This window comes from Pleurodeles waltl, chromosome 2_2 (genome assembly GCF_031143425.1).
Source record: "Pleurodeles waltl isolate 20211129_DDA chromosome 2_2, aPleWal1.hap1.20221129, whole genome shotgun sequence".
Classification (NCBI taxonomy): domain Eukaryota; kingdom Metazoa; phylum Chordata; class Amphibia; order Caudata; family Salamandridae; genus Pleurodeles; species Pleurodeles waltl.
Window position 1 is genome coordinate 1,147,411,666 of NC_090439.1, and position 27,354 is coordinate 1,147,439,019.

The 27,354-nt window shown below is 45.2% G+C and overlaps 1 protein-coding gene across 1 annotated transcript in view; it reads right to left on the reverse strand.

The window, feature by feature from the left end:
• LOC138282981 (glutathione synthetase-like) overlaps positions 1-27,354 on the reverse strand; it is a 234,175-nt gene that overhangs the window by 95,900 nt on the left and 110,921 nt on the right. The window contains exons 4-5 of the mRNA XM_069221069.1: positions 9,131-9,206; positions 1,955-2,094 (exon numbers count right to left, since the gene is read on the reverse strand). Coding sequence (XP_069077170.1) covers positions 1,955-2,094; positions 9,131-9,206 — 216 coding nt within the window. The remainder of the gene's footprint in view (positions 1-1,954; positions 2,095-9,130; positions 9,207-27,354) is intronic.

Consider the following 27,354-nt stretch of genomic DNA (forward strand, 5'->3'; position numbering starts at 1 on the left):
CTCCAGCATCCCTATTTTTAAGCTGCACTCACTGCTAACAAATCACCAACGTGAATGCACCATGCCTTCATAGCTTGGCTATATGTACAGTCTACCTTCTTATTCATGAACATTACTGATTATAACTACTACATCACACTTATCTCCACTTACCGTGGGACCACATCTAATAATTGCTTAAATGCAACCTGAACTCCACGAGTGCCAGTTCCTTATCACCCCTCCAGCAACCATCCTTCTGATTACTAACTGTTGGACTTGGCCCTTTTAGCAGGGTCATCCCCCAACATTTTGTCTTCTCCCCTCCTCTTTTCTCAACAGTTTTTGTTGGCTTTCAAGACTGTTAACCAGTGCTAAAGTGTTTGTGCTAACAAATGGTAGAATTGCCTTATAACCAATTGGCATATTTAATTTCCTTGTAAGCCCCTTGTAAAGTTGTGCTATATATACGTAGTGCCACCCACTTAATTAGCCCTTTAAACATGTCTCAGGACTGCCGTGGACACCTGTGTGTGTGGTTTTAAAAGGCCATTTTGACTTAGCAAAATAAACTTCTTGCTAGACCCAAACTATCCTTTTTAAAAGATATGTCACCCCTTGGTAGGTCCTGGACAGCCCAGAGGGTGGGTGCAGTGTATTTAAAAAGTTGGAGATGTACTTTTAAGTTCTTCATTTCTACTATGTGCAATACTCTTACATTAGTTTTTCACTAAGCAAGCGTTATTGGAACATTCTTCCCTCTAGTGACGGAATGTTCAAATACCTTATAATCCTTCCTAGCTGAGCTATACCAGGCATTAAAGGCCCTCTCGTGCATTTCAGGCCTGAGCTGAATAAGTGTGCAAATCTGAGTAGCAGGTGATTATGGGATGCTAAATTGCCCTAATAAGTCACTCTTCCTCCTTTGTTTTTTACTTCAGTGGATTTGCACCATATTGTTATTGTTCATTTCTTGGTGCACAGGGCCCATCCAGGACACCCACAGTCTTTTTATATATTTCTTTAAAGGCTGCAAGGCAAACCTACGCCTACTCTAACAAGCACTCTAGTTGCTCCTGCCTTCTTGTTCATGCTCCAGCTCATTCAAGTACAACACCGCTCCCTCTCTCCCGCACAGCTCGCTGTTTCCGGGGATCTGGCCTCCCCTGAAGTAGGGTGAAGAGAGCAGTGGCACTCAGACTGCTCTCTCAGTTTGTTCTGGGGGGGTAGGCCCCTTGGACGAGCATACCTGCAGTGGGCTCGGCAGAGATGGTATCCCTGAGACCCAAGAGCCTCTAGTGAGGGGACCCATGCACACCCCCTCCCTATTCAAGACTACTATATGATTTTTCTTGACCCCTGGGGGCTCGGGACTGCCCGGGGGAGTTTCAAGATATAGGGCGTGATCATCTGCTTTTCTACATGGGAACAAGACTTCACGTTATCCCCAGGTAAGTTGGTAAATTGGCGTAGGCCTGCATTTGACTGAGGGTCATGAAGTGTCTGCTGGGTTGTGTTGACCTAAGGTTTGTGAACATGTAGCACTGTGCTGTAATGTGTTATAAGCACATTTCACATCATCGCTTTACCTTGTGGTGTTAACACTTTGTTGATTAATTTGAATACTTACATTCTACACCTTGGAGGCGAGGTATGCTCTCTCTAAATATATGCTTCCACATTTATCCATTTAATAACTCTGTGTATATTTTTATAAATGAATGCTGTCTTTTTGGGTAGGAATAATCAGAAATCATACATGATTTATTTACACGTGTTTGTATATGTATCTTGGGGACCCCTTCTGTGGGAGGCACTGCAAAAAAAATTAAAAAGGGGGAACTGTGAGCTATGGGTAGGGCAATAGTTGCAAATACAAGATACTTTAATGACACCATACAGCAGGGTATGTAATAAAAGGAAAAACAGGTGATTTTGCCGTGGCTCAAACCTTATGTGAAAGAACAATCCTTACTTGTACACTTCAGTGACCTTTGATGTCATGCCTCCAAAACCTACACAAACAGTATTGATTTCAATCTGCTTCAGTGCCATGGTGCCATCCGCCTTACAATGAAACATGTAGTCAGAGCGATTGAGCCCAAGGAAAACAGTCTGAAAGAAGAAAAACACAAATCATCACCACCATCATGGGGCCACCACAAGCAAAAACTTGCAAATTTGAATAGCAGATCTCCAGTGTGTCACATCAAATGTCACAGAACGTAAAACCACTCCTATGCTTGGGCTTAGGTTTTTTAATCAAAGACACAAAGAGGAATGGTTTGGCACTTTTTTGCTAGACGGATACTGACTAGGTCTTAAATGTAAAAATAAACTTGCAAAAAACTCCAACACAAATACATGGTTGTAATAAAAGTGGTAGAAATTGGTAAAAAAGAGTGTTAAAAAATGTAGGGCCTGATTCACAAAGCCATCTTCGACGTTGCAGAAGAATACATTAAGTGAATAACCCCTGCATATATGAAATGGCAATTCACACATGCCCATTCAGGACCCCATGCAGTAGCTTAACCTAACCAAATTGTGCATAATATTATGGTGCACTTGGCTATTAATCCATTCAAAAAGGTACAATACAGACCTTTCACACACACACACACACACACACACACACACACTGCTGCACCATGTAAACACACTTAACAGCAATTCAGAAAGCAAAGCCTATTTTAGGAACTTACACTGGCAAACTGAAGTGAAGAGTCTAAAGGAACACATGCCCTTCCCAGCTGTACCTTAAGAAAACCACCAATCGATCACACACAGTCCCACACTGCCGCTCACCTGTGGCACAACTACCCAAACACGAGAAGGAGGTATACAAGCTGAGGATAACAGTTGTGAGTCGAAGAACGAGAGAGAGTGGATAGAGGTACTTCAACCCTCCTGATGTGACCCTGGACATGGAAGCCAAGCTGATTGGGAGCAAAAGCTGACTTCTTCCATGCTATTTGACCCTCACAGGTTATTTTGATTCATCAAATGATCCACACTTTGGGTATTGGTGGTGACTCAGCGAAGGGATTTTCGTTACAAGTAAAGTTGGCACCAGGAGGCCACATTTCTGATCACATCCCATTAAACCAGTTGCTGCAGCAGGGTATGTGCTGCCACCCCTACCTTTCAGCCTATGCAGGGCTGTCTGACTTGGCAAAGAACAAAATCATTACCACAAAAACTGAGAAAGACAGACATCCAAATATGCAGATAGCTTCCATGCGCTAAAATGGGACATGCTCTTGCTGACTGCAATGTATGACTTAAAGAAGTGTGCTTTGTTTTCTTCCACAACTATCTAATCCTGGGGAGACTGAATTGTGATTGGTTGAGGAATCTTTGGAGGTGAAAGCTTCTCATCTGAGACTGTTGCTGTTTTAGATGTGCTTGGGTGGTATTCTGAGAAGTGCCACCTGGGACCTAAGCTACATCCACAATAAAACAATAATTGCACCATAAAGCAGAATGAATAGGCCGAGTCCCTACCATGTGCACTTAGCACTGTGCAGGGGAATCATTTTTGGGACTGAGGACTTTCCTAATGTTCGTTGAAAAGATGTGTCTAAGGAAACAATATTAATTTCAAAGATTGAAGAGTTGATCCAGAGTCCATAACATACTTATTTTATCTTCACTGAACTTGCAAATGTACCTTTACACCACCCTCTCTAAAAGAGCATGGCATAAATTAGTTAGGCTAAAGATCTTACTGTTTTCCTCAGAATCAATTATCCACTTGATAGTCTTTGATTTGGGACAAACCTGATACCTGGAAGTTGGAGAACTGAGTCACCCTAAACACCTACCCACAATTGTAAGAGTTCCAACACATCAGCTCGTAGTGTGAGTAGTGCAGCGGGTTTCTAGTGAATTGTCAAACACCTTCAGCAACATGCATTTTGGAATGAGGAAAACTTCCAAAAATTCATAGACAACTGTAAATCTGAGTGATAAATTGGCTTGAACCCAACTGCCTCTGTATCTGTAAGGTGTTCCTTTGGTTTAACTTACAGTTCACCTTTTCAACTGCTCAGGTAGTTTACCTTGAGTGTCTACCTGTGAGGACCAAAGAAAAGATGACAACCTGAGCCATGTCAGAGGAAGACTGTCTCCCATGCAGAAAACCTGCTTTGAATCAGTCAATAGCTGTTGTGAGGTCCTTATACCTGCATGAACTACCAGAACTGGCGGCAACCATTGCCCTGTCAACCTGACAATTGTATTCACTAAACCCTTGACCAGGTGCACATTTAAGACACTGATGACTCTGCAACATGTCTGTCTTCCCTAAACAGCAGTCTGGTGGTGTGCTTATGCTGAAAACCACCCATCCCAACTTTCTAAACATCCATTTTGTGCTGACTTTATCCCAAGAAAATGGATGGCCCCACATTGGCACCTTGATACAGTTCCTTGTGGTGTTTATGTCACATCCCCGGTCATACCGCCAGGGCAGTTAGACCCGCTGGGCCGGAGATGAGCATCTCTGACCCGGCAGTCCACAGAAGACCGCTAGTGGTATTTTGAGCTGGCTTTCCACCAGGGTTTCCGAAACATTACCACTGCCACGAAAACCCTGGCAGAAAGGCTACCAGTGACAGGGAATTTCTTCCCTGTCACTGGCAGATGACTCCCCCAACAGCAAGCACAATACCCCCAACCCACCTTCCACCCCCTTCCAGGTACAGCACCCCCCTTCCCTGCATACATGCACACGCACACAGGCACCCACACACACACCCTGCATACACTTATTCACCAACCCTGACATTCACGCATTCACTCACATGCATCCATACACGCATTCACCTCCACACTTATACACGCATTCACTTCAACATTCATACATGCTACATGCTTCACTTCAACACTCATACACACATTCACTTCAACACTCATACACACATTCACTTCAACATTCATGCTCGCATACACACAAGCATACACACACGCAGACAAATACCCACGCGCACACACAACACCCCCCACCCTCCCACCACCTCCCCTGTTGGACGATCGACTTACCTTGTCCAGTGAGGAGGTCGCCCGGCAGGGAACAGGAACGGGTGCTTCCTCCGCCAGCAGCACCCCGCCATCAGGACACTGCCAGGCTGTATTACAGCTCATAATACGTCTGGTGTAGTCCTTTTGGCGGTGTGGGGCTGGTGGTGGAACCGCCCAAGCGCCTCCACCTTCCAGCATGACTACTGCTGGATTCTGCCCAAAATGTAGCGGAAATCCAGCAGTCCTTGTAATATGGTTGGCGGAAGGGCCATAGTCTTTTTTTCTTGTCTAAGACATAACACTACTTAGAGAATCATATTTCAATGAGATTCATGGGTGGTAGCTAAAAAACATGTTTTAATCCACAAACAACCTTTATGTGCTAAACTTGTATGTTTCACCTTGGTACCCCCTGAAGGTTAGAGGCACTTGACAATTCAGTGGTCTTTCAGTAGTAACCTGTTCCTGTGATTCTAGGGGTGATGACAATCATTATTAAATGCACTGACTAATTGACAGAGAGCCCCAAAGGTCTGGTAGCAGTGTTCTAACAGCTCACAAGCTCCCTTCAGAGATGCGCAGGCCACCTTGAGCGAGATGCATGCACTCTCTTCAGTATAATTCCAGGGGTGATGCAGGTAATGCTGGGAGACACTGTGCTGCAGCGGTGACTAATTTATGCGACAAGGAAAAGAGCTTTATATAGAAGTCGAACTATTTTGACATTTTTGACAAGCAGAAAGCGGAACCACTCTGTAAACAAGATTGCTTTTTATGAGAAAAATTTACAGTTTGTATTGTAAATCCTATTCCCCAACAATTAATGCTCACAGGAACAGCATTTTAACAGTTTCCCCTGTGCCCCCAAGTATAAAGTAGTATGCCTAAAATACATAACATGTTGCACTTAGCATAAGTCTAGTCCGTGTGCACATATATCTTGTAATAAAAGCTGGGTCTTGTTTAGTGAGGACATCATAGCTATGCTTAAACCCTTCAGCTTCGGATGTGTTATACGACTACACCACATGGCCTTAAAATAACTGTCACTGACAAAGAACAGTCCTGCAGAATTATAGTATGTTTTATACCAATATTTCAGACAACAGCGACTTTAAGAACCAGGGAAGCCAACCTCAAACATCTAAACTGGGTACCTTCTTGAAATAATCTTTGCTGACATATGAATATGGCTAGAGAAACTAGAAATGTTCACAAAGTACTTGGGACATAAAAGTGGAGGGAACATAAGTAGGCCACATGGACCAAATACTTTGAGGGGTCAATTTGATTGGGATAATTTTAGTGCAGGGAGGGGCACAGGGTCATAGCTTGGTCAGTATAATTGGGGAGGAGGGCAGGGGCTGATCTTCAGATTTCTCAACAATAACGCTGGGACATCCTGTTAAAACACATTATTTGAGAAGCAGCACATGAAGGGGGTGTTAGGAGTAGTAGAAAGAGAGAAGGGTATGGATTTTTCAAACTTTTTAACATTTTTTAGGGTCTCCAAAACATATAGGAGAGAGAGTGTGTGTGTGTGTTTGTTAGTGTAGGCATGTAAAAATCATAGGTGAATTCCGACAGACACTTTCCATTACCCGACTGAAAACACGTGTACCCAACTCTTTAATACAGAATAATTTTTTTAGGGGGTGTAACACCCCAAACACCCCCCCTGGAGTTACATAAGATGTTACCATTGATAATCGGGGACACCTGTATTCAAAGTAGATGCAAGTGTGAGAATTAACCACACAGAAGCATACCAATGGTCAAGCAGATGAGGGATTCAAAGAGGCGAGGGTGAATTTTAGTAGCTTGGCTTGGTTACACTATGATGCTGACTTCAGATCCCAGGAAGGGGAGGTAATTCTGTAATTTGTGGAAGGAAACAAATAGGATTTTCTGGTTACAATGGATTGAGTCAGCTCAACCACTGTCGGCTAGAAACAGTACTGGTGGTTGTCTGATGCCGGCTTTTGTGAAATCTTTTCAGAGTTGCCCCACCTGTTGCTTAGTGGGTCACGCGTGGGGACCGTGTGTTGGATATTTGCATTGGTTCTTGAAGGAGGCAACCCCGAAATTTGGGCATGAATGCTTCAATGTTTTAGCGATTCAAAGGAGGGTCCACCAGGAGGGAGGGTCAGAGGTTTTCGGAGAGGGTTCCTAGAAAACAGTGATTAAGGCCCTCATTACGACTTCGGCGGTCTTGCAAAAAGACCGCCGAAGCCGTGGGTGGCACAATACCGCCAATGCTGGTGGTATTGGTGGCTCCCTATTTTGACATTTCCGCTGGCCCAGCTGAAAAGTCACATAAACATTGTAGCCTGCTCATAATAGAGCTGGCAGCAATGTTGATGTGCAGCGGGTGCAGTGAAATGCTGTGCCTGGGGGCCCCTGCACTGCCCATGCAAAATGCATGGGCAGTGCAGGGGCCTCCAGGGGCACCCCGAGTCCCCCTTACCGCCAGCCTTTCCATGGCGGTGTTTACCGCCATGGACAGGCTGGCGGTTGGGGACTCATAATCCCCAAGGCAGTGCTTCTTGCAGCGCTGCCCTGGGAATTATGACCACCTGGCGATATGGCCGTGGCTAATGTGCCATGGTTATAATACACTGGCAGAACACCGCCAGCCTGTTGGCTGTGTTACCGCCAGTGTACCGCCGGCTCACAGGGTCGTAATGACCCCCTAAGTCTCTAAAGTGTCACACTTACAGACTAGAGGTGTACTAGGTTCCAGAGAGACTTTCAGAACACCTTACGTAGGGCAAGAAAATAGTAGAAGGGGTGGATATTTGTCATCAGTCAGAGCAAGGTGCAAGGTTGTGAGGGTGAAGTTAAACAAGGGAATACTGGAAGGCACGACGACAAAATCCTTCAAGCAAAAATCTTTTGAGGATCTGATTATTTCCACATCAGGCATTGTTGCTAAGAAAGCATCAATTAAGGAATTTTCAAATCTGAAAAAAAGAAGAGAGTCAGATATTTTATATCTGAATTATAGAGCCTACACACTAATGAAATTAAGCCTGGCAAGTCTAAAACACTTTCCAAAAATGAGCCTTTTCTAATCAAGTTTCATCTCACAAATGGGCTTCATTTAGCAAAAAATTTAGGAATCTGTGTTTGCACTTTGTGCGTTTTATGGTCCTACAGAGGGCAATATATTGTAAAGCATTTGCCTCAATTGGAAATCCTGGTACAAACAAATGGAATTTTGGAGAACTCATGTTTATTTGTAGACTGACAATAGTGCAGTTGAACAACGTGCTTATTTTAAATAAAGTTAATGGATAGGACTTATGCAAAAAATATCAATTTCTTTTAAAAAGGCCATGTCTTGAATGATGTCACAATAATCTCCAAACAGAAGCTGACATCATCAAGCAATCAAACATTCTAGAACACAAATTTGGTGATTGTAGAGATCAGCAGCGGCTCCTCTGTTATGGCAGAGGAGCGTCTTCCCCCTGCCAGCGGCAGCAGCTGCAAAACTTTAAAGATAAAGCAATAATAAACAATCTGTATCATCACTTTTTTATAGGGGCAGGCCATATAGGATGAAAGGCAGGGAGGGGGTGGTGTGTACTGCCCTCAGTGTGCATGCACACTGAGCTGTCTCCAACCTAAGCTGTGTTGCCGGGTTGAAGACACAAGGCACAGGTGCCCAGTCTGCCTGGGAGAGCGAAGCCAGAGTGTGGAGGCCAATCCTGACACAGCTCTCATGCTGCAAGCAGTATGAGAGCAGCCTCAGGGTTGGCTACAGTGCAGGCTGGGAGCCTGTGCATGCCTGCATTGGGGACCTGAAGAACGGCGGTGTGGCAATGCAGAGGGGATCGAGGTTCGTTAGAGATACAAGACTGAGTAAAGCGAACTGCTTTTTCTCCACACAGGATAACCCCTTTAAATAAAAGCTCAAAATGTGTAAATGAAAGTATTGTAGTACAACAGGCAAAAAACAGTATAAAAGCTCCACATTGAGCTTCCTCAATGCTGACCCTCCCCAAAGATAAAGAAGAAGTTAACCTGTTAATAAGGAGATAAACAGAGAAAACATAAAAGGAATACAGTGAATCTGAGCAGGGAACCTCAGGTTTGTTATTATTCTTTAGTTCCATCTTACCTGAGCTATTCCTTCTTTCAGCACTTGCTTGTAGATTTTAAAAAGCTGAGCAATGAAATCATTCACTTTCCCTGCACTGAAAGATTAAACATGCATGAATATTATAATATATTTGCATAGTACCTCATTAAAAGATTTCTAAATTATTCATTGTATTGTATAAACAGTAGAATGGTCAACAATAAATCATTCTAACTCTGCAACCGTATATGTACCAGGGGAAAAAGAGGCATCACATGTGCATGGCACAAGAAATGGGGAGCTTCTAAGTTAGTAAAATAAAGTATACAACATCATATGACAAAAATATAGAGTGTTAACCAAGCATGTTTTTATAATATTGCATAGATGGCGAGAGATTTTCAACACTACAGCCCTCCACCTAGGATGACATGCGTTCTGGTGGGAAGATAAATCCTGTCCAACTCAGGTCAACCAGCATCCCTTTAGGAGCCATCCCAGAGTCATTGGATGACTACCTCACAAGTCATTTTCATGCCATCAGATGTCATAAGTCTCTTGAAGTAATTAGCAAACTCTAGAAACGAGGACTTTTGAACTGTTGATGACATGAAAATGACTTCACAATTATTTCACAAGGTGGGATTGTTGCCTAGTACTTGAGGATGATTTAAAAATGACTTTCTCAATTGTGCATGTTGCCTATGTATTTTCATGTTGTTTTAATGCTCTAGGCACCCTCTATAGGACTCTCTCTGGGGTTCAGCTATTCACACCCTTGTCTTCTCCTCCTACAAACCCCTTTTCCTATCTGTTACACTGAATGATTGATGCTGGTGCTCCTCATTGCATTTATAGGCTCTGTTCTTCCTCATTTGGTCTTGACATTTTTCAATAATAAGATTCCTAGTAAAAAAATGACTTTCTGACTATTTCACAGAAAGGGATTGCATCTGATGACCCGAGGATGAGTATCAGTACATTTGCATCCTAGTAGGTAAATAGTAAGTAAATGGAGAGTACATTTATACCTCAGTTTTTCTTACATCAGGAGTTCCTGCTCACCTCAATCAGATGGCACTAGCTACTTCTATGATTAAATACTTTGCTGTAAAATTGGCAAAAAGCTTTGGGGACAATTACAAGCTTGTCAGTCCCAAAGCAGGACCGCCAAACTCATGGGGAGGACGTCACCGCCATGGCAGCGGTGTCCCTCCCACCCTATTACAAGATTTCCTCTGGACTGACCTGGCTGACAGGTGGAACCCTTGAAATATAACATTCCTACACATAAATAGAGCATTTCCGCAGCTTAAAGGAGCCGAATGCTAACTCTTAGCACAGAGTGGGCCCACCAGCACCCTCGGAATGTGCATTGTCTGCAAAGCAAACAGTGTTCATTCCGATGGTGCTGTGCAGGGGGGCCCCAACACTTGCTCTCCCCCAGCCTTTCATGGTGGGGAAACCACCATGATAAGGCTGACGTAGAATACGTTTGTAATCAGCAAGGCGTTGCTGTGTTCAGTGCCACCCTGGTTGATTACAACCAGGACCCCCGTCAGCCCATCAGGATCTTTGATACTGGAGGAGACAGAAGTCTATTGGTAGGTTCGCCTGCCAAACTTGTAACTGTGACTTGTGACTGCCAGACTTGTGTCACTTACTAGCTCGAAGTGGATGAAATTGTGCTAATCCTACACTTAAAGACCTTGTTGTAAAAATAGTCAAAGGCTTTGTCATTTTCTATCTTGGCAAATGTTGTAATTTTCTATCTTGGCATGTATGGCACTGTGCTAATCCTATGCTTAATAACTCTGCTAGAAAAACATAGAGTATAACACTCTAAGCCGGACAGGATATTTTCTTGACTTACACTGGGTGCTCACTTCTGTCTGGACATAGCTATACATCTCCGAACAGCTCTCACAAAGACAAAACACGAGCCAAAGATTGCTTGTTTTCATTCCAGGGAGGCTTGGGTAGTATTTTGCCAATCCAGTTATAGTTAGGGCTGGGTTTCCATTGGAAGAGTATTTTTGTTTTGGTGCCAAGTGCTTAATTTGACCTGGTGGAGGCTGGTGGGACCCAGTACCACTTATGCATGGGCACCAACACTTATTTTTCCTCTTCACAGAACAAACAAGAGAATAACCCAAAAATAGGTAAGAAGAAGAAAATGAAAGACGGGAAAACAGTGACGAAGGGAGGAAGCAGAGATCATAAAGAACATGCAGGAATGTAAATGAGTTAAAAATGCATCGAAGAAATTCACAACTACACAGTCTTGGTTTTCAGCACCACAACCTCTGCCATGCTGGTGCTAGCTTCTGAGCAAAATATTGTGCCTCTTATTAATTTATACATTAAGCACTGTTGGTGCAGTTTGACAAATCTTCACAAAACTTTCTGGAAAAAAGTTCACCCACCTCTGATTTTTCATGCAACATTTGGGTGTGATGCATCAACCAGGACCAAGTAAAAGTGGGGGTATCATAAAATTCTCGTAGGGAACTTTGCTCTCCGATACAGATAAAATAGCTGTGCAGAATTGCACCAAATTTTGCAGAAAGATACATTTTTTCCTCAGAAATCGTACTTTTTTACTTGATGTAAAGTCAATCAGCTGTTTTTGAAAAATTCATGTTTAACCCCTTCGCTGCCAGGCCTTTTCCCCCTCCTGTGCCGAGCCTTTTTTTGGCTATTTGGAGCAGTTCGCGCTTAGGCCCTCATAACATTTTGTTCACGTACGCTACCCACGCCAAATTTGCATCCTTTTTTTCCAACATCATTGGGATTCTAGAGGTACCCAGACTTTGTGGGTTCCCCAGAGGGAGGCCAAGAAATTAGCCAAAAAACTGTGAAAATTTCGTTTTTTTTTTAACAAATTTGAAAAATGGGCTGCAGAAGAAGGCTTGTGGTTTTTTCCCTGAAAAGGGCATCAACAAAGGGTTTGCGGTGATAAAATCACCAGCTTCCCAGCTTTGAGGAACAGGCAGACTTGAATCAGAAAACCCAATTTTTCAACACAATTTCGGCATTTTACTGGGACATACCGCATTTTAACGATTTTTTGTGCTTTCAGCCTCCTTCCAGTCAGTGACAGAAATGGGCATGAAACCAATGCTGGATCCCAGAAACCGCAACATTTCTGAAAAGTAGACAAAATTCTGAATTCAGCAAGGGGTAATTTGTGTAGATCCTACAAGGGTTTCCTACAGAAAATAACAACTGAAAAAGAAAAATATTGAAATTGAGGTGAAAAAAACATCAATTTTTCTCTACGTTTTACTCTGTAACTTTTTCCTGCAATGTCAGATTTTCGAAAGCAATATACCGTTACGTCTGCTGGACTCTTCTAGTTGCGGGGATATATAGGGCTTGTAGGTTCATCAAGAACTCTAGGTACCCAGAGCCAATAAATGACCTGCACCCTGCAGTGGGTTTTCATTCTATGCCGGGTATACAGCAATTCATTTGCTGAAATATAAAGAGTAAAAAATAGCTATCAAGAAAACCTTTGTAATTCCAAAATGGGCACAAGATAAGGTGTTGAGAAGCAGTGGTTATTTGCACATCTCTGAATTCTGGGGTGCCCATACTAGCATGTGAATTACAGGGCATTTCTCAAATAGACGTCTTTTTTACACACTGTCTTACATTTGGAAGGGAAAAATGAAGAGAAAGACAAGGGGCAATAACACTTGTTTTGCTATTCTATGTTCCCCCAAGTCTCCCGATAAAAATGATACCTCACTTGTGTGGGTAGGCCTAGCGCCCGCGACAGGAAACGCCCCAAAGCGCAACGTGGACACAGCCACATTTTTGAAGGAAAACAGAGGTGTTTTTTGCAAAGTGCCTGCCTGTAGATTTTGGCCTCTAGCTCAGCCGCCACCTAGGGAAACCTACCAAACCTGTGCATTTCTGAAAACTAGAGACCTAGGGGAATCTAAGATGGGGTGACTTCTATGGCTCGGACCAGGTTCTGTTACCCAGAATCCTTCGCAAACCCCAAAATTTGGCTAAAAAAACACATGTTCCTCACATTTCTGTGGCAGAAAGTTCTAGAATCTGAGAGGAGCCACAAATTTCCTTTCACCCAGCGTTTCCCCGCGTCTCCCGATAAAAATGATACCTCACTTGTGTGGGTAGGCCTAGCGCCCGCGACAGGAAACGCCCCAAAGCGCAACGTGGACACAGCCAAATTTTTTAAGGAAAACAGAGGTATTTTTTGCAAAATGCCTACCTGTAGATTTTGGCCTGTAGCTCAGCCGCCACCTAGGGAAACCTACCAAACCTGTGCATTTCTGAAAACTAGAGACCTAGGGGAATCCAAGATGGGGTGACTTGTGTGGCTGGGACCAGGTTCTGTTACCCAGAATCCTTTGCAAACCTCAAAATTTGGCTAATAAAACACATGTTCCTCACATTTCTGTGGCAGAAAGTTCTAGAATCTGAGAGGAGCCACAAATTTCCTTCCACCCAGCGTTCCCCCACGTCTCCCAATAAAAATGATACCTCACTTGTGTGGGTAGGCCTAGCGTCCGCAACAAGAAACGCCCCAAAGCGCAACGTGGACACATCACAGAAAACAGACCTGTTTTTAGCAAAGTGCCTACCTGTAGATTTTGGCCTGTAGCTCAGCCGCCACCTAGGGAAACCTACCAAACCTGTGCATTTCTGAAAACTAGAGACCTAGGGGAATCCAAGATGGGGTGACTTGTGTGGCTGGGACCAGGTTCTGTTACCCAGAATCCTTTGCAAACCTCAAAATTTGGCTAAAAAAACACATGTTCCTCACATTTCTGTGGCAGAAAGTTCTAGAATCTGAGAGGAGCCACAAATTTCCTTCCACCCAGCGTTCCCCCATGTCTCCCGATAAAAATGATACCTCACTTGTGTGGGTAGGCCTAGCGCCCGCAACAAGAAACGCCCCAAAGCGCAATGTGGACACATCACAGAAAACAGACCTGTTTTTAGCAAAGTGTCTACCTGTAGATTTTGGCCTGTAGCTCAGCCGCCACCTAGGGAAACCTACCAAACCTGTGCATTTCTGAACACTAGAGACCTAGGGGAATCCAAGATGGGGTGACTTGTGTGGCTGGGACCAGGTTCTGTTACCCAGAATCCTTTGCAAACCTCAAAATTTGGCTAAAAAAACACATGTTCCTCACATTTCTGTGGCAGAAAGTTCTGGAATCTGAGAGGAGCCACAAATTTCCTTCCACCCAGCGTTCCCCCACGTCTCCCGATAAAAATGATACCTCACTTGTGTGGGTAGGCCTAGCGCCCGCAACAAGAAACGCCCCAAAGCGCAACGTGGACACATCACAGAAAACAGACCTGTTTTTAGCAAAGTGCCTACCTGTAGATTTTGGCCTGTAGCTCAGCCGCCACCTAGGGAAACCTACCAAACCTGTGCATTTCTGAAAACTAGAGACCTAGGGGAATCCAAGATGGGGTGACTTGTGTGGCTGGGACCAGGTTCTGTTACCCAGAATCCTTTGCAAACCTCAAAATTTGGCTAAAAAAACACATGTTCCTCACATTTCTGTGACAGAAAGTTCTAGAATCTGAGAGGAGCCACAAATTTCCTTCCACCCAGCGTTCCCCCACGTCTCCCGATAAAAATGATACCTCACTTGTGTGGGTAGGCCTAGCGCCTGCGACAGGAAACGCCACAAAGCGCAACGTGGACACATCACAGAAAACAGACCTGTTTTAGCAAAGTGCCTACCTTTAGATTTTGGCCTGTAGCTCAGCCGCCACCTAGGGAAACCTACCAAACCTGTGCATTTCTGAAAACTAGAGACCTAGGGGAATCCAAGATGGGGTGACTTGTGTGGCTGGGACCAGGTTCTGTTACCAAGAATCCTTTGCAAACCTCAAAATTTGGCTAAAAAAACACATGTTCCTCACATTTCTGTGGCAGAAAGTTCTGGAATCTGAGAGGACCCACAAATTTCCTTCCACCCAGCGTTCCCCCACGTCTCCCGATAAAAATGATACCTCACTTGTGTGGGTAGGCCTAGTGCTCGCGACAGGAAATGGCCCAAAACACAACGTGGACACATCACATTTTTTCATAGAAAACAGTGCCTACCTGTGGATTTTGGCTTCTAGCTCAGCCGGCACCTGGGGAAACCTAGCAAACCAGCGCATTTTTGAAAACTGGAGACCTAGGGGAATCCAAGATGGGGTGATTTGCGGGGCTCTGACCAGGTTCTGTTACCCAGAATCATTTGCAAACATCAAAATTTGGCCAAAAAAACTTTTTCCTCTCATTTCGGTGACAGAAAGTTCTGGAATCTGAGAGGACCCCCAAGTTTCCTTCCACCCAGCGTTCCCCTAAGTCTCTCCATAAAAATGGTACCTCACTTGTGTGGGTAGGCCTAGCGCCCACGAAAGGAAATGGCCCAAAACACAACGTGGACACAACATATTTTTTCACAGAAAACAGAGGTGTTTTTTGCAAAGTGCCTACCTGTGGATTTTGTCCTCTAGCTCAGCCGGCCCGGGGGGGGGGAGGAAATGCCCTAAAATAAATTTGACCCCCCCACTCCCCCAAACCCCCCCTGCCCAGGAGCGAACCTTGCCTACGGAGTCGATCCCCCTGCGTGACATTGGCGCCAAAAAACAAATCCCCAGTGCCTAGTGGTTTCTGCCCCCTTGGGGCAGATTGACCTAAAATCGACCAATCTGCCCCCAAAGGGGGCAGAAATGGTCTAAACACAGTTTGCCCCCCAGGGGAGCGACCCTTGTCTGATGGGTCGCTCCCCATCTCTAAAAAAACAAACAAACAAAAAACAAACACAAAAAAAAAATCTGCCCTGGCGCCTACAGGTTTCTGCCCCCCCTGGGGGCAGATCAGCCTAATAATAGGCCGATCTGCCTCCAGGGGGGGCAGAAATGGCCTAAAATAAATTTGCCCCCTGAACCCCAACCCCCCCCGGGAGCGACCCTTGCCTACGGGGTCGCTCCCGCTGCGTGACATTGGCGCCAAAAAACAAATCCCCGGTGCCTAGTGGTTTCTGCCCCCTTGGGGGCAGATTGACCTAAAATCGACCAATCTGCCCCCAAGGGGGGCAGAAATGGTCTAAATACAGTTTGCCCCCCAGGGGAGCAACCCTTGCCTGATGGGTCGCTCCCCATCTCTAAAAAAACAAACATACAAAAAAAAAACCACAAAAAAATTTGCCCTGGTGCCTAGAGGTTTCTGCCCCCCCTGGTGGCAGATCGGCCTAATAATAGGCCGATCTGCCCCCAGGGGGGGCAGAAATGGCCTAAAATAAATTTGCCCCCAATACCTCCCCCCCCCCCGGGAGCGACCCTTGCCTACGGGGTCGCTCCCCCAGCGTGACATTGACACCAAAAAACAAATCCCCGGTGCCTAGTGGTTTCTGCCCCCTTGGGGGCATATTGACCTAAAATCGACCAATCTGCCCCCAAGGGGGGCAGAAATGGTCTAAACACAGTTTGCCCCCCAGGGGAGCGACCCTTGTCTGATGGGTCGCTCCCCATCTCTAAAAAAACAAACAAACAAAAACACAAAAAAAAAAATTGCCCTGGCGCCTAGAGGTTTTTGCCCCCCCTGGGGGTAGATCGGCCTAATACCAATAGGCCGATCTGCCCCCAGGGTGAGCAGAGATGGCCTAAAATAATTTTGCCCCCCCCACCTCCCCCTCCCCAGGGAGCGACCCTTGCCTACAAGGTCGCTCCCCTTGCGTGACGGCGCAAAAAAAAGATCCCTGGTGCCTAGTGGTTTCTGCCCCCCTTGGGGGCAGATTGACCTAAAATCGGCCGATCTGCCCCCAAAGGGGATAGAAATGGCCTAAATACATTTTGCCCCTTCAGGGGAGCGACCCTTGTCCAAGGGGTTGCTCCCCATCTGTAAAACAAAAAAACAAAAAAATCCCTGGTGCCTAGTGGTTTCTGCCCCCCTTGGGGGCAGATCAGCCGAATCAAAATAGGCTGATCTACCCCCCAGGGGGGCAGAAATGGCCTAAAATAATCCCTCCCCCCCCCCAGGGAGCGACCCTTGCCTAAGGGGTCGCTCCCCTTGCGTGAAATTCACGCAAAAAAAAAAACTCCCTGGCGTCTAATGGTTTCTGCCCCCCTTGGGGGCACATTGGCCTCATAAAAATAGGCCAATCTGCCCCCAAGGGGGGCAGAAATGGCCTAAATATAATTTGCCCCCTAGGGGAGCGACCCTTGCCTAAGGGGTCGCTCCCCACCTAAAAAAAAAAGAAAACATAACAAAAAAAAAATGTTCCCTGGTGTCTAGAGGTTTCTGCCCCCCCTGGGGGCAGAAAAGGCCTTCCCCAAAAAATGCCCCCCCGGGAGCGACCCTTGCCCAAGGGGTCACTCCTGTTGCGTAAAATTTGCGGGGAAAAAAAAACTCCCTGGTGTCTAATGGTTTCTGCCCCCCTTGGGGGCAGATTGGCCTCATCAAAATAGGCCAATCTGCCCCCAAGGGGGGCAGAAATGGCCTAAATATATATTGCCCCCTAGGGGAGCGACCCTTGCCTAAGGGGTCGCTCCCCACCTAAAAAAAAGAAAACAGCACAAAAAAAAACAAACAAAAAAAAAACTCCCTGGTGCCTAGAGGTGCCGGGGGGGGCAGAAAAGACCTTCATAAAAAAATGCCCCCCCTGGGAGCGACCCTTGCCCAAGGGGTCGCTCCCTTTTGACAGTTTCATTCCCAAAAAAAAAATCCCTGGTGTCTAGTGGGGTTTCAAAAGCCGGATTGCAAGCAATCCGGCTTTTGAAACCTGTGAGAGACTTCAAAGGGAAGGAAATACATTTCCTTCCCTTTGAAGCCTCTCGGGGGCCTCCCCCAGTGATTGAAAGAGAAATGCAAAAGCATTTCTCTTTCAATCGCGCAGGAAGCTCTGCTTCCAGCGCGATGGGGGAGACCCTGTGACTAATCAACGCGCGCTCGCGCTCTGATGTCACAGGGGGGGTTGGGGGGGTCGGGGGTGGAAGGGGAAGTGCTTCCCCTTCCATCCCTGACTTTGGGGGGGTGGGGGGAAGCACACAGAGGGAGCGAGAGCGCTCCCTCTGGGCTGTGGGCTGAGGACGTAGTGGTTACGTCCTCGGCACAGCAGCACTGTGCCACAGGACGTAACCACTACATCCGCGGCACAGAAGGGGTTAAAGAGGTACCAGTGGTCGGCTATAAGGGGATAAAGTTAAGTACATGATGGGCTCCCCACCATTTTATTCATTTTCGAATCAATAAATCCCTGCCATCTAGTAGGCTTTCTGAGCCACAAAACGTGCATCACCAACATTAGAACATTAGCAAAATAACACAGTTATGGTGCAAAGGTGTGCACATCACTGAGACGTGCTGTAATACAGTTGAATTGAAGGGATGAAAAAATGTGCACCACACCAACATTTCTCACAAAAATAGCACAGTTATGGTGAAAAGGTGTATGCGACACCAAGACGCACACCACATGAAGTAGAAAGAAAAACAGCTGAGTACATCGCGTACCCATTGCTAGGTTAACTCATGGTGAAAAGGTGTATGCGTCACCGAGATGCACACCAATGTGAAATAGAAAGAAAAACAGCTGAGTGCAACGCGTACCCGTTGCTAGGTTACCACACCATCACTGCTATGCACTCTAGTTGCTTGGATACCGGTTTACTGCCTGAAGACACGATGCAGAACGTTTAAGAAGTGGAATGCAGCGTCACTGGCACGCACATTTTCAATGTCTATCTGATCCCGAAAAATATCGGAGAAAGGTGAAAAACTCAAAGCGCCTCAATTCTCCTCACGACCTTCTCCTCCAACGCGCCTTCTCCACAATCACTGCGCTCCTTCCAAAGCACCTCACCATTGCCCCACAAAAACAGGAACAGGCGACAGAAGCCAAGTGACGGGAACAGATGAAACTCTGCCACCTCGCTGGTTGCACATGTGATCCTTTTCCCCTTGTCGCCACTGAAACAATGTCTTCTCTTAACAAGGAAGAGGACTCATCAGGTAAGTTACATAGCAGGTTTATTGATAAGTGTCTCCATAACCAGTGAGAAAGCACTCCAGTAACCGACTTCCCCCAGCATTCCACCCCACATTCCATTACATCATAGTTACCTCCTAGTTACCTTGTGCATCCTATAGTCACATAGGCTCTCATTATTCTAATGAGACTACTGGATTTGGGCAGCAGAATCACTTGCACTGTGGGAGACTGAGTCTGAACCCACTACAGGTGACACCTGTCGGCCTAATCCGGGCTTTGCTCTGGCTGACTAGCAGTGCCTCATCTCCACCCAAGAGCAGGGATGATTGGGCAACCGAGCACATGACACAATTGGCTTGTGGTCACTCAAATCTCATGTGTTTCTCTCAGTTACATATACAACGACAATCAGAGGCAGAATATATTTCAATAACTGCATTTGAGATAATAAAGCATGTACTGCAATAACAAGGACAATGAAGCATGACAGAATTAAAATTGTGACAAGGAGAGTGAAACATAAAAATAACGCTACCATATTGTCTCTAAAATCGTTAAGAATAGCTCCTACATAGGCTATGTGAGAGCACAGCATGTTAAGCTCTAGTTCTACCCTTCAGGTTCCCCTGGGAAGACATCATCCCTCATACCTGATCAAGAGGACTGTAGCAGCTGTAGCAAAACACTCAGCAATCAGCATACAGTCGTGGTCATCTGTCTAGAATCTCCCTCTAACGTACATGGGTCAAAGTAGTGTTTTTATAATTAAACAGCTGATGTTCCAAGAAAGGATCCCCACGTAACAGTGTGTATGTTTCTATGAACACTAGAGACAAAGCGTTACCACGTTTGCTGGCAACCTATCTTACTGCAGCCTTGAGAAAAGCACAGAGTGAAAGAAATGTCTTATTTAAGAACACAGTGCTGGCCAAGGCAAAGAACAGCTAGATAGAGAAAATAAAACCAGACCACAAATGTGGCTATTGGTAAAATGATAAAATGAAGTTGAATAAAATATATCTAGGTTAAAGTGCACAGCAGCAGGCCTATGAAGCTATAACTAAAATGGCTACACAACACTATTCTATCCATAAACTACCCATTAACCTAAAGGCCTAACAGCTATACCACTTAGAACCATTACTGCACCTGCAGTTGTAAAAGCCCTCCTTCGTATTTTTACTTGGGTATGGTTCCCTAAGGAGGTAGTATCAGACAGGGCTTTAAACTTCATGTCTGCATTCTTGAAACAAATGTGGAAGGAATGTGGTGTGACCTATAAGTTCACAACCCACAGATTTAACTGGACCCAAAAGGCATAATTTGAGGACTCCCTGAAAAGCTCAGAAGGAAATAGGATGCCCTTCTTTCTTGCCTGCTGTTTCCTTACTGGGAAGTGCCACACAAGGGAGTAGGTTTCTCTATATTTGAGTTTTTGTTTGGGCACCCTGCTAGGGGACCACTATGTCTTGTTAGGGAAGGCTTGGAGAAGGCTCTCAAATAGTTTAAGCAAGATATTGTGGTCTGTGTGCTTGCCCTATGTTCAAGAACGGAGAAAGCCAGCAAACATCTTCAGGCCGGCCAGGAGCTGCAAAAGCTCTGGTATGACCAGAAAGCTGCTATGTTTGAGTTCCAACCAGGGCAGAAATTTTGCTTGTTGGAGCCTTTTGCTCCAAGGGCCCTCCAGGACAAATGGTCTGGACTCTATCCCATACTTGCAAAGAAAGGGGAGGTCACGTATCTAGTGGATCTAGACAGTTGCAAAAATCCCAAAAGAATTATTCATGTCAACTGTCTAAAGCCATTCTATGCAGAGCAGATGTGACCAAGCTCATGGTCACAGATGGGGGACAGGAGGATGAGAGTGAGCCTCTCCCTGATCTCCTCTCCAGCAACCCATAAGATAGGACTGTGAATGGTATGGTCTTATCAGACACCCTCACAGAGCAACATCAGGCTGACTGCAGACAGGTCCTCAACTAGTATGCTGAGTTATTCTCCCTGACTCCTGGAAAGACAAACTTCGTGTACCCATGATGTGCACACTGGAGCTAGCTTGCCTGTCAAGATCAAAACGTAAAGACAGTCAACCATGTCAGGGAGAGTATCCCCGCAGAAGTCAAAAAGATGCTGGATTTGGGTGGCAGGGAACCCTCTGACAGTCCCTGGTTTAGCCCAGTAGTTTTAGTCCCCAAACCTCACTCCAAAGGAGAGAAAAAGGAAATTAGGTTCTGTGTGGATTACAGGGGCATCAACTCTGTTACCAAAACTGATGCACACCCATTCCCAAGAGCTGATGAGCTCATACACAGACTAGGGACAGACAAATATCTGAGTACCTTTAATTTGACATCTGGGGTAATGGCAGATTGGCCTGACCTCAGGAGCAAAATAGATGTCATCATTTTCTACTCCTAATGGGCATTATCAGTTCACTGTTATGCCCTTTGGATTAAAGAATGCACCTGCCACCTTGCAGAGGTTAGTGAACCAAGTCTTTGCTGGACTGGAATCTTTTAGTGCATCTTATCTAGATGACATGCTGTCTATAGTTCCAACTAGCAGGATCACATGATCCACCTAGGGAAGGTACGTAAGGCTCTGCAGAAGGCAGGCCTCACTATCAAGGCCAGTAATTGTCAGATAGCACAGTTTACTTGGGCTACCTGGTTAGTGGATGCCAAGTGCATCCCCTCCAGCCCAAGATCCAGACCATTCTGGTTTGGGAAGCACCCACAACCCATGGCATTCCTTGGCTTGACTGGGTACTATAGGAGATTTGTGAAGGACTATGGCATCATAGTGCCCCCCCCTCGATGGACTAACCACCAAGAAAATGACAACTGGATAGTGAGCTGTCAAAGTCCTTTGACACTCTGAAGAATGCTACGTGCTCTGCCCCAGTCCTACAAGGACTAGACTACTCCAGGCAATTCATAGTCCAAACAGATGCTTCTGAAATGGGGATTGGAGCGGTCCTTTCACAGAAAAATGATGATGGACATGACCAGCCAGTTACTTTTATAAGCAGGAAACTACTCCCTAGGAAAGAAAACTCGAGTGCCATAGAGGGGGAATCTTTTGCTGTGGCTTGGGCTACATGTTTGGCTCTCACTTCATAGTTCAGACTGACCAAGGGCCTCTCAGATGGCTACAAGAGTTGAAGGGTGAAAACCCCAAAACTCTTAGGTGGTCTTTTTCCTTACAGGAAATTGACTTTCAAGTGGAACACAGACCTGGGACTGCCCATTGAAATGCAGACGACCTTTCTAGGTTCTCCCACTTAGATGATAAAAACTCACTAGGGAAAAGGGTAGTCTTATACTCTTTCGTTTGGGGGAGGATGTGTGAGAAAAGGTCTCTTTTTGACATGGTTAGCCCCCACTTTTTGCTTGGTATGTGATGTAGCCTAGATGTTGTTTGTCCCCAGGGCCCCTGCTAATCAGATTCCCTGGGTCAGAGCTCTTTCCCTAAACTGTTGAGATGCATTGGCACAATTGAAAACAGCTTTAGCTGCCACTATAAGTCCTTGGTATATGGTAAATAGGTATCCAGGGCATGGGGTACTAAGGATAGGCCCCTGAGGGCAGCAACACTGATTATGCCACCCTGAAGGGCCATTCATCCAGATGTACCTACTCCTACTATTGTTGGCTGATTGCTCTGGTGCAAACCAAAAGCACAAACTTGACATGGCACACTACCTGTGTGCCTCGTCCACTATAGACTTCATGCACTGTGGGTAAGACACCACTTTAGCAGGTCTCCCAGCCCTACGGCAGGCTGTACTATATAGTATGTGAGGGCATAGCTGCATGAGCAATATGCCCCCACTGTGTCCTTGCCAAACCTGGGACATAGTGAGTGAACAGAGCAGCCATTTTAATACATGTGCTAGACACTGATCAATACAGCTTTCACAGCTACATGATGGCAATTCTGAACCCTGCATTGTTTGGTATCAAACCGCTCAGAATTATAAATCCAAGCTGGTACCAGTGTTGGATTTATTATAAAATGTACCCAGGGCTCACTTTAGATGGACCCCTTGCAAAAGCTAACTACCCTGGCATGGCTGCTGAATGGTCCTGACTAGCCTGCCACCGCCAGACACATATCTGCACCCCTGGGGTGAGGGCCCCTGCCCTCTGAGAAGCAGAACAAAGCCCTTCCTGGGTGAAGGTGCTAATACCCCCTCCCCCAAAGAATAGACGCCAAACCCCGCCTGCTGTACCCATGATCCAACAATAGCCACTGAGGAGCTGCTGGACAACTCGAAAGACTCTAAAGAACGAGGACCTCCATGCTTTGTAAATCACCAGGAAACTCGCTTCAGAGTGGAGGTACCACTCTAAAACCACAAGGAATCAACAAGCCAGTGAAGTCCACTTCACTGACCAGACGCTAACTCCAGAACCGGACCAGGGGTGTGGAATTTAATAAAATATCTACTTGCCAATGGGACAGGTTGCTTCTTAAATCTATTTGTCCAGTAAAAAAAATCTACCTGTCCCTTTGCTGCAATTAAGTGCTGCAACAAATTAAGGCAGCAATCTCTTTATGTATGCTCTAATTTTTTTTCCCCCGGAATCTTTTTATTGTTTATTTATATCGTGACAGATTGATACAGTATTGATCTTGACGCAATAGATGGGCACAGCTGTTGTACATTTTGCAAACTTGCGAATCACTTCGGCAAGAGTTCGTGTATATACATCAATTACATAAGAATAATGTATTGATTTCCCAATCTTGTGTACCGCGTATCACAATCGGTAATATTTATCGAAGCTTGATCACTGGCACTTTGTGTAATAGCTGGGTGGTCACCTGAGTCTAAACACATGTTGTCAATCCTCTTATCATTCTATTGTTTCTCTGTACGACAGTAAACACAGTTGTGTGCTTGCACATAAGTGCTGATCCTAGAATAATTATGAATGAAACAATAACATGCAGTAACAGTGGAGTACTTTAGTTTGAAATATTCAATAACAATATTACTATGCCTTTGTGTGTGTGGAGTTCCCCTGATGGTGTGCAGAAGTGTCTGCTCATTTAATCTGTGATTAGGAACTAAGTGCAAAGCGTACCAGTGACCCGTACAAGGTGTCTCCAGTGACTAATGGTCACTGGGCTGTTCTAATGGCAAGACTGTCTCCCTTGGGGAAGAGTCAGATTCTGAGGCACAGAAAGGTGACAACATAATTTTCCAGCTGTCTGAGAGGGGGTATTTGCGTAATCCAAGTGTATCCTCCCGTCTCAGCGCCACTCCCTCAGCTCCCGCCCAGGTAAAAAACTATTTCTTCCAGGCCGACACAGTTGGTGCGTCAGTAGCCTTCCATCTTTGAGTTATTAACCTTTTGGCAGTAATAAATCCCAGGTCTAAAAATCGTGCAGTAGCCCTGTGACGTGGGCCCCTAGGAAGCAAACCCAGCATGCAGGTCTCCCATGTAGGTAACAGTGTGCGTGGTGTGCATGTTGCTAGACAAGCAACTACGGCTTCCCAATAACTATGCAATGAGGAACAGGACCATAAGATATGCAAGATATCCACATCTAAATTGTTGGAACGGGGGCAGGCTGCATCACAGCAAAGGAAATATCTGCTAATGCGAGCTGGTGTAAAGTATGCTCTGTGAATAATGTAGAATTGTATGAGTCGAAATCTGGAGTTGCGGAGAATGGTTGTTTGACTGGATAGGACAGACTTCCATTGTAGGTCCTTGAAGGGCGCGCCTGAATCTCTTTCCCAGGCAGCACGCAATGTACCATGGTCATGCAACAGATGAGTTTGGAGTGCTTCCGTAAACCACTTGATCAAATGTCTGCCCTTTCCCATGACCTGCATGTATTGTATTAGCAAATGGGCTGGAGGAGCGGTCGTTAGGTCCCCCCACCTGCTCGATAAAGATCTCAATAATGAGTAATACAGCAGAATCTGTCCCACTGGGAGACCCGTGTCAGCAGCTAGAGTGGCAAACAGAATCAGCTTGTCATCACTGTACAGGTCGCCCAGTGTATGTAAACCCACAGCGTGCCACACCCGGAGTTCGACCCTAGATGTGGTTCCTGAGCCACGAGGTGTGCCCAGCAGTGCCAAGGCCGGGGCAAACTAGACGATTCCCCTTGTGAGCTGTAGGGATCTGCGGTAACAGCGGTGTGCCACATTGAGGAGAAACTCCTCCGGAGGCACTGAATGCGTGATTGGGTGGAATAGGTGCATCAATCGCATAAGAGACCAAGGCTCTGCTGTAGTTGCCGTGTCGGAGAGATGAAGTCCAGCCAACCATCTGGACACTTATTGGAGCTGAGAGGCCAAGTAACAATGCTCTAGGTTGGGTGCTGAAAGTCCGCCCTGCTCCAAAGGCAAGTAGAGCTTCTTAAGCACAACTCTACAGCGCCCTTTGTTCCAAATGAATTTGCGCAGTTTGGGTTCCAGTTCCCTAAAGAAACTAACCGGTTTGTAGTATGGGAGGTTGGAGAAATAATATAATAATCGTGGTAACACAATAATTTTCAAAAGAGCAACTCTACCTGCAACAGAGTTTATGTATGCTCTGATAATAGCATTTCTAAATATGCCAGGGCTACTACTAAAGTAGGGCTTGAATACTTGCAATTTAAATTCCTACTATAGCAAATTGCTTATTTTGCCACCGTTTTGCAGATCAACATCTGTGGGCTGGAGGAAGCAGTAAGCAATAGTTTCAGGGCTGCAATGCCTTTGAGTCTGCAAACCTATTAACTTGCATGTTTTAAGGATTTTCACAACCTCTTCTCTAATCTTTTCCCATAATGAGAAAGTTTGGAAATTCACTCCTGTTTAATGGCAGAAGTAGAAGTTCTTCCAGTGTTGGCGAAAAAGTGATTGGAGGGAAAGTGAACTTGCAAACGCGCTATAGATTTTCAACATGAGCAAATCTACACATGCATATTTGCTCGTGCTAAATTACAGTTCACTAATATTTTCTAGTAGTACGATTCTCTGGTCTACTTCTATAAGTTCTTGTGAAGTCTCGAAAGCTACTAGTTCAAAGACATAACACATAGATGCACTTTTGTGACTTTCTTTAAGAATTGGGTCCCTAATTAGGTCTGACGTTAACAAAGACATTTTGTTTTTATTAATCTTATATTTCTCTCTCTATCTATCAGCTGGCTTTACTGTGAGTGATCGTATTCTGCTCTTCCACAAGGAGCATATTTGAACACAAAGTACTATTGTTTAGTGCCAGGAATTACTGTGGCAATACGTGGCATAACAAAACTGGAGGAGACACCCCTCCAAAGAACATGGAGCCCCCCCTCAGACTCACTCAGGGCAGGTGCTGCACTGAGGAGCCCCCTAGTGGGGGTGTGTGTTCTTTGTTATGCCACCGGTGGCAACGTGTGCTTTTTAAGACCAAAAAAGTTTTTTCTTTTTGCCAGTGCTTGTTACACAGGTGATGGCCTAGCAGCTCCCACGACAATATGTTTTACAGAACTGTTTCAAAACAAGACACGCATTGACAAAATCAAAAGACTCACAAAAAATATTGGATTGGTTTGATTTGCCAGTGTTTGTTTATTTTCATGCTTCTCATAATGTTGTCGATAATGGTTACACTGATTTTCCATTAAGAATATTTTTTGGAAATACTAGCATGCATCATTACATTTTACAAAATGACGCTTCAAAGAAATAGCACCTAAAATGTCATAGTAGCAAAACATATTTTTTCCTACTTGCATTTTTGTATGAACCTTTTATTTTGAAAGCAAAAAATCATCACTTTTGCTTACAGGCTTCTGCAAATATTTGAGTCTAATCAGAGAGCATTGTGGTAGCATTATACATAGCCTCATATTGTTAAACTTTTCAAACATGTGTGTGCACTTTTTTTAGGTTGAGCGTTAGCGTTCGGCCTGCTGTATACTAAAGTATACAATAGAGTGAGTTCCAGCGTTTTGATTTGTTAGTTGCAGTGTCCTTCAAAAATCCTTGCTTGCTAGTGGTCAGTTCTGCCTCTTTGTCCTGCCTCTTTTCACTTTGGGAGCAGCGCAAAGTACTGTGTAATTAAGCTATGTCCTGTTCTCTTCTGAAGGGGACTTTTTCTTTCAGTATTAGCCTGTTTGCCTTGCACTGTGGGTGTGTGTTCATTCCGTCCTCCCCACCAGCTCCCTCTGTAAACATAAACCAACATCAGAGGGGGGCTTTTCCAGGGCCAGCTCACCCTTGATCTCGCTCTCTTCTTCTTGTTATTTTCAGTCTGTGTGGCAATAAAAGTCCAGTCAGTAATTTAT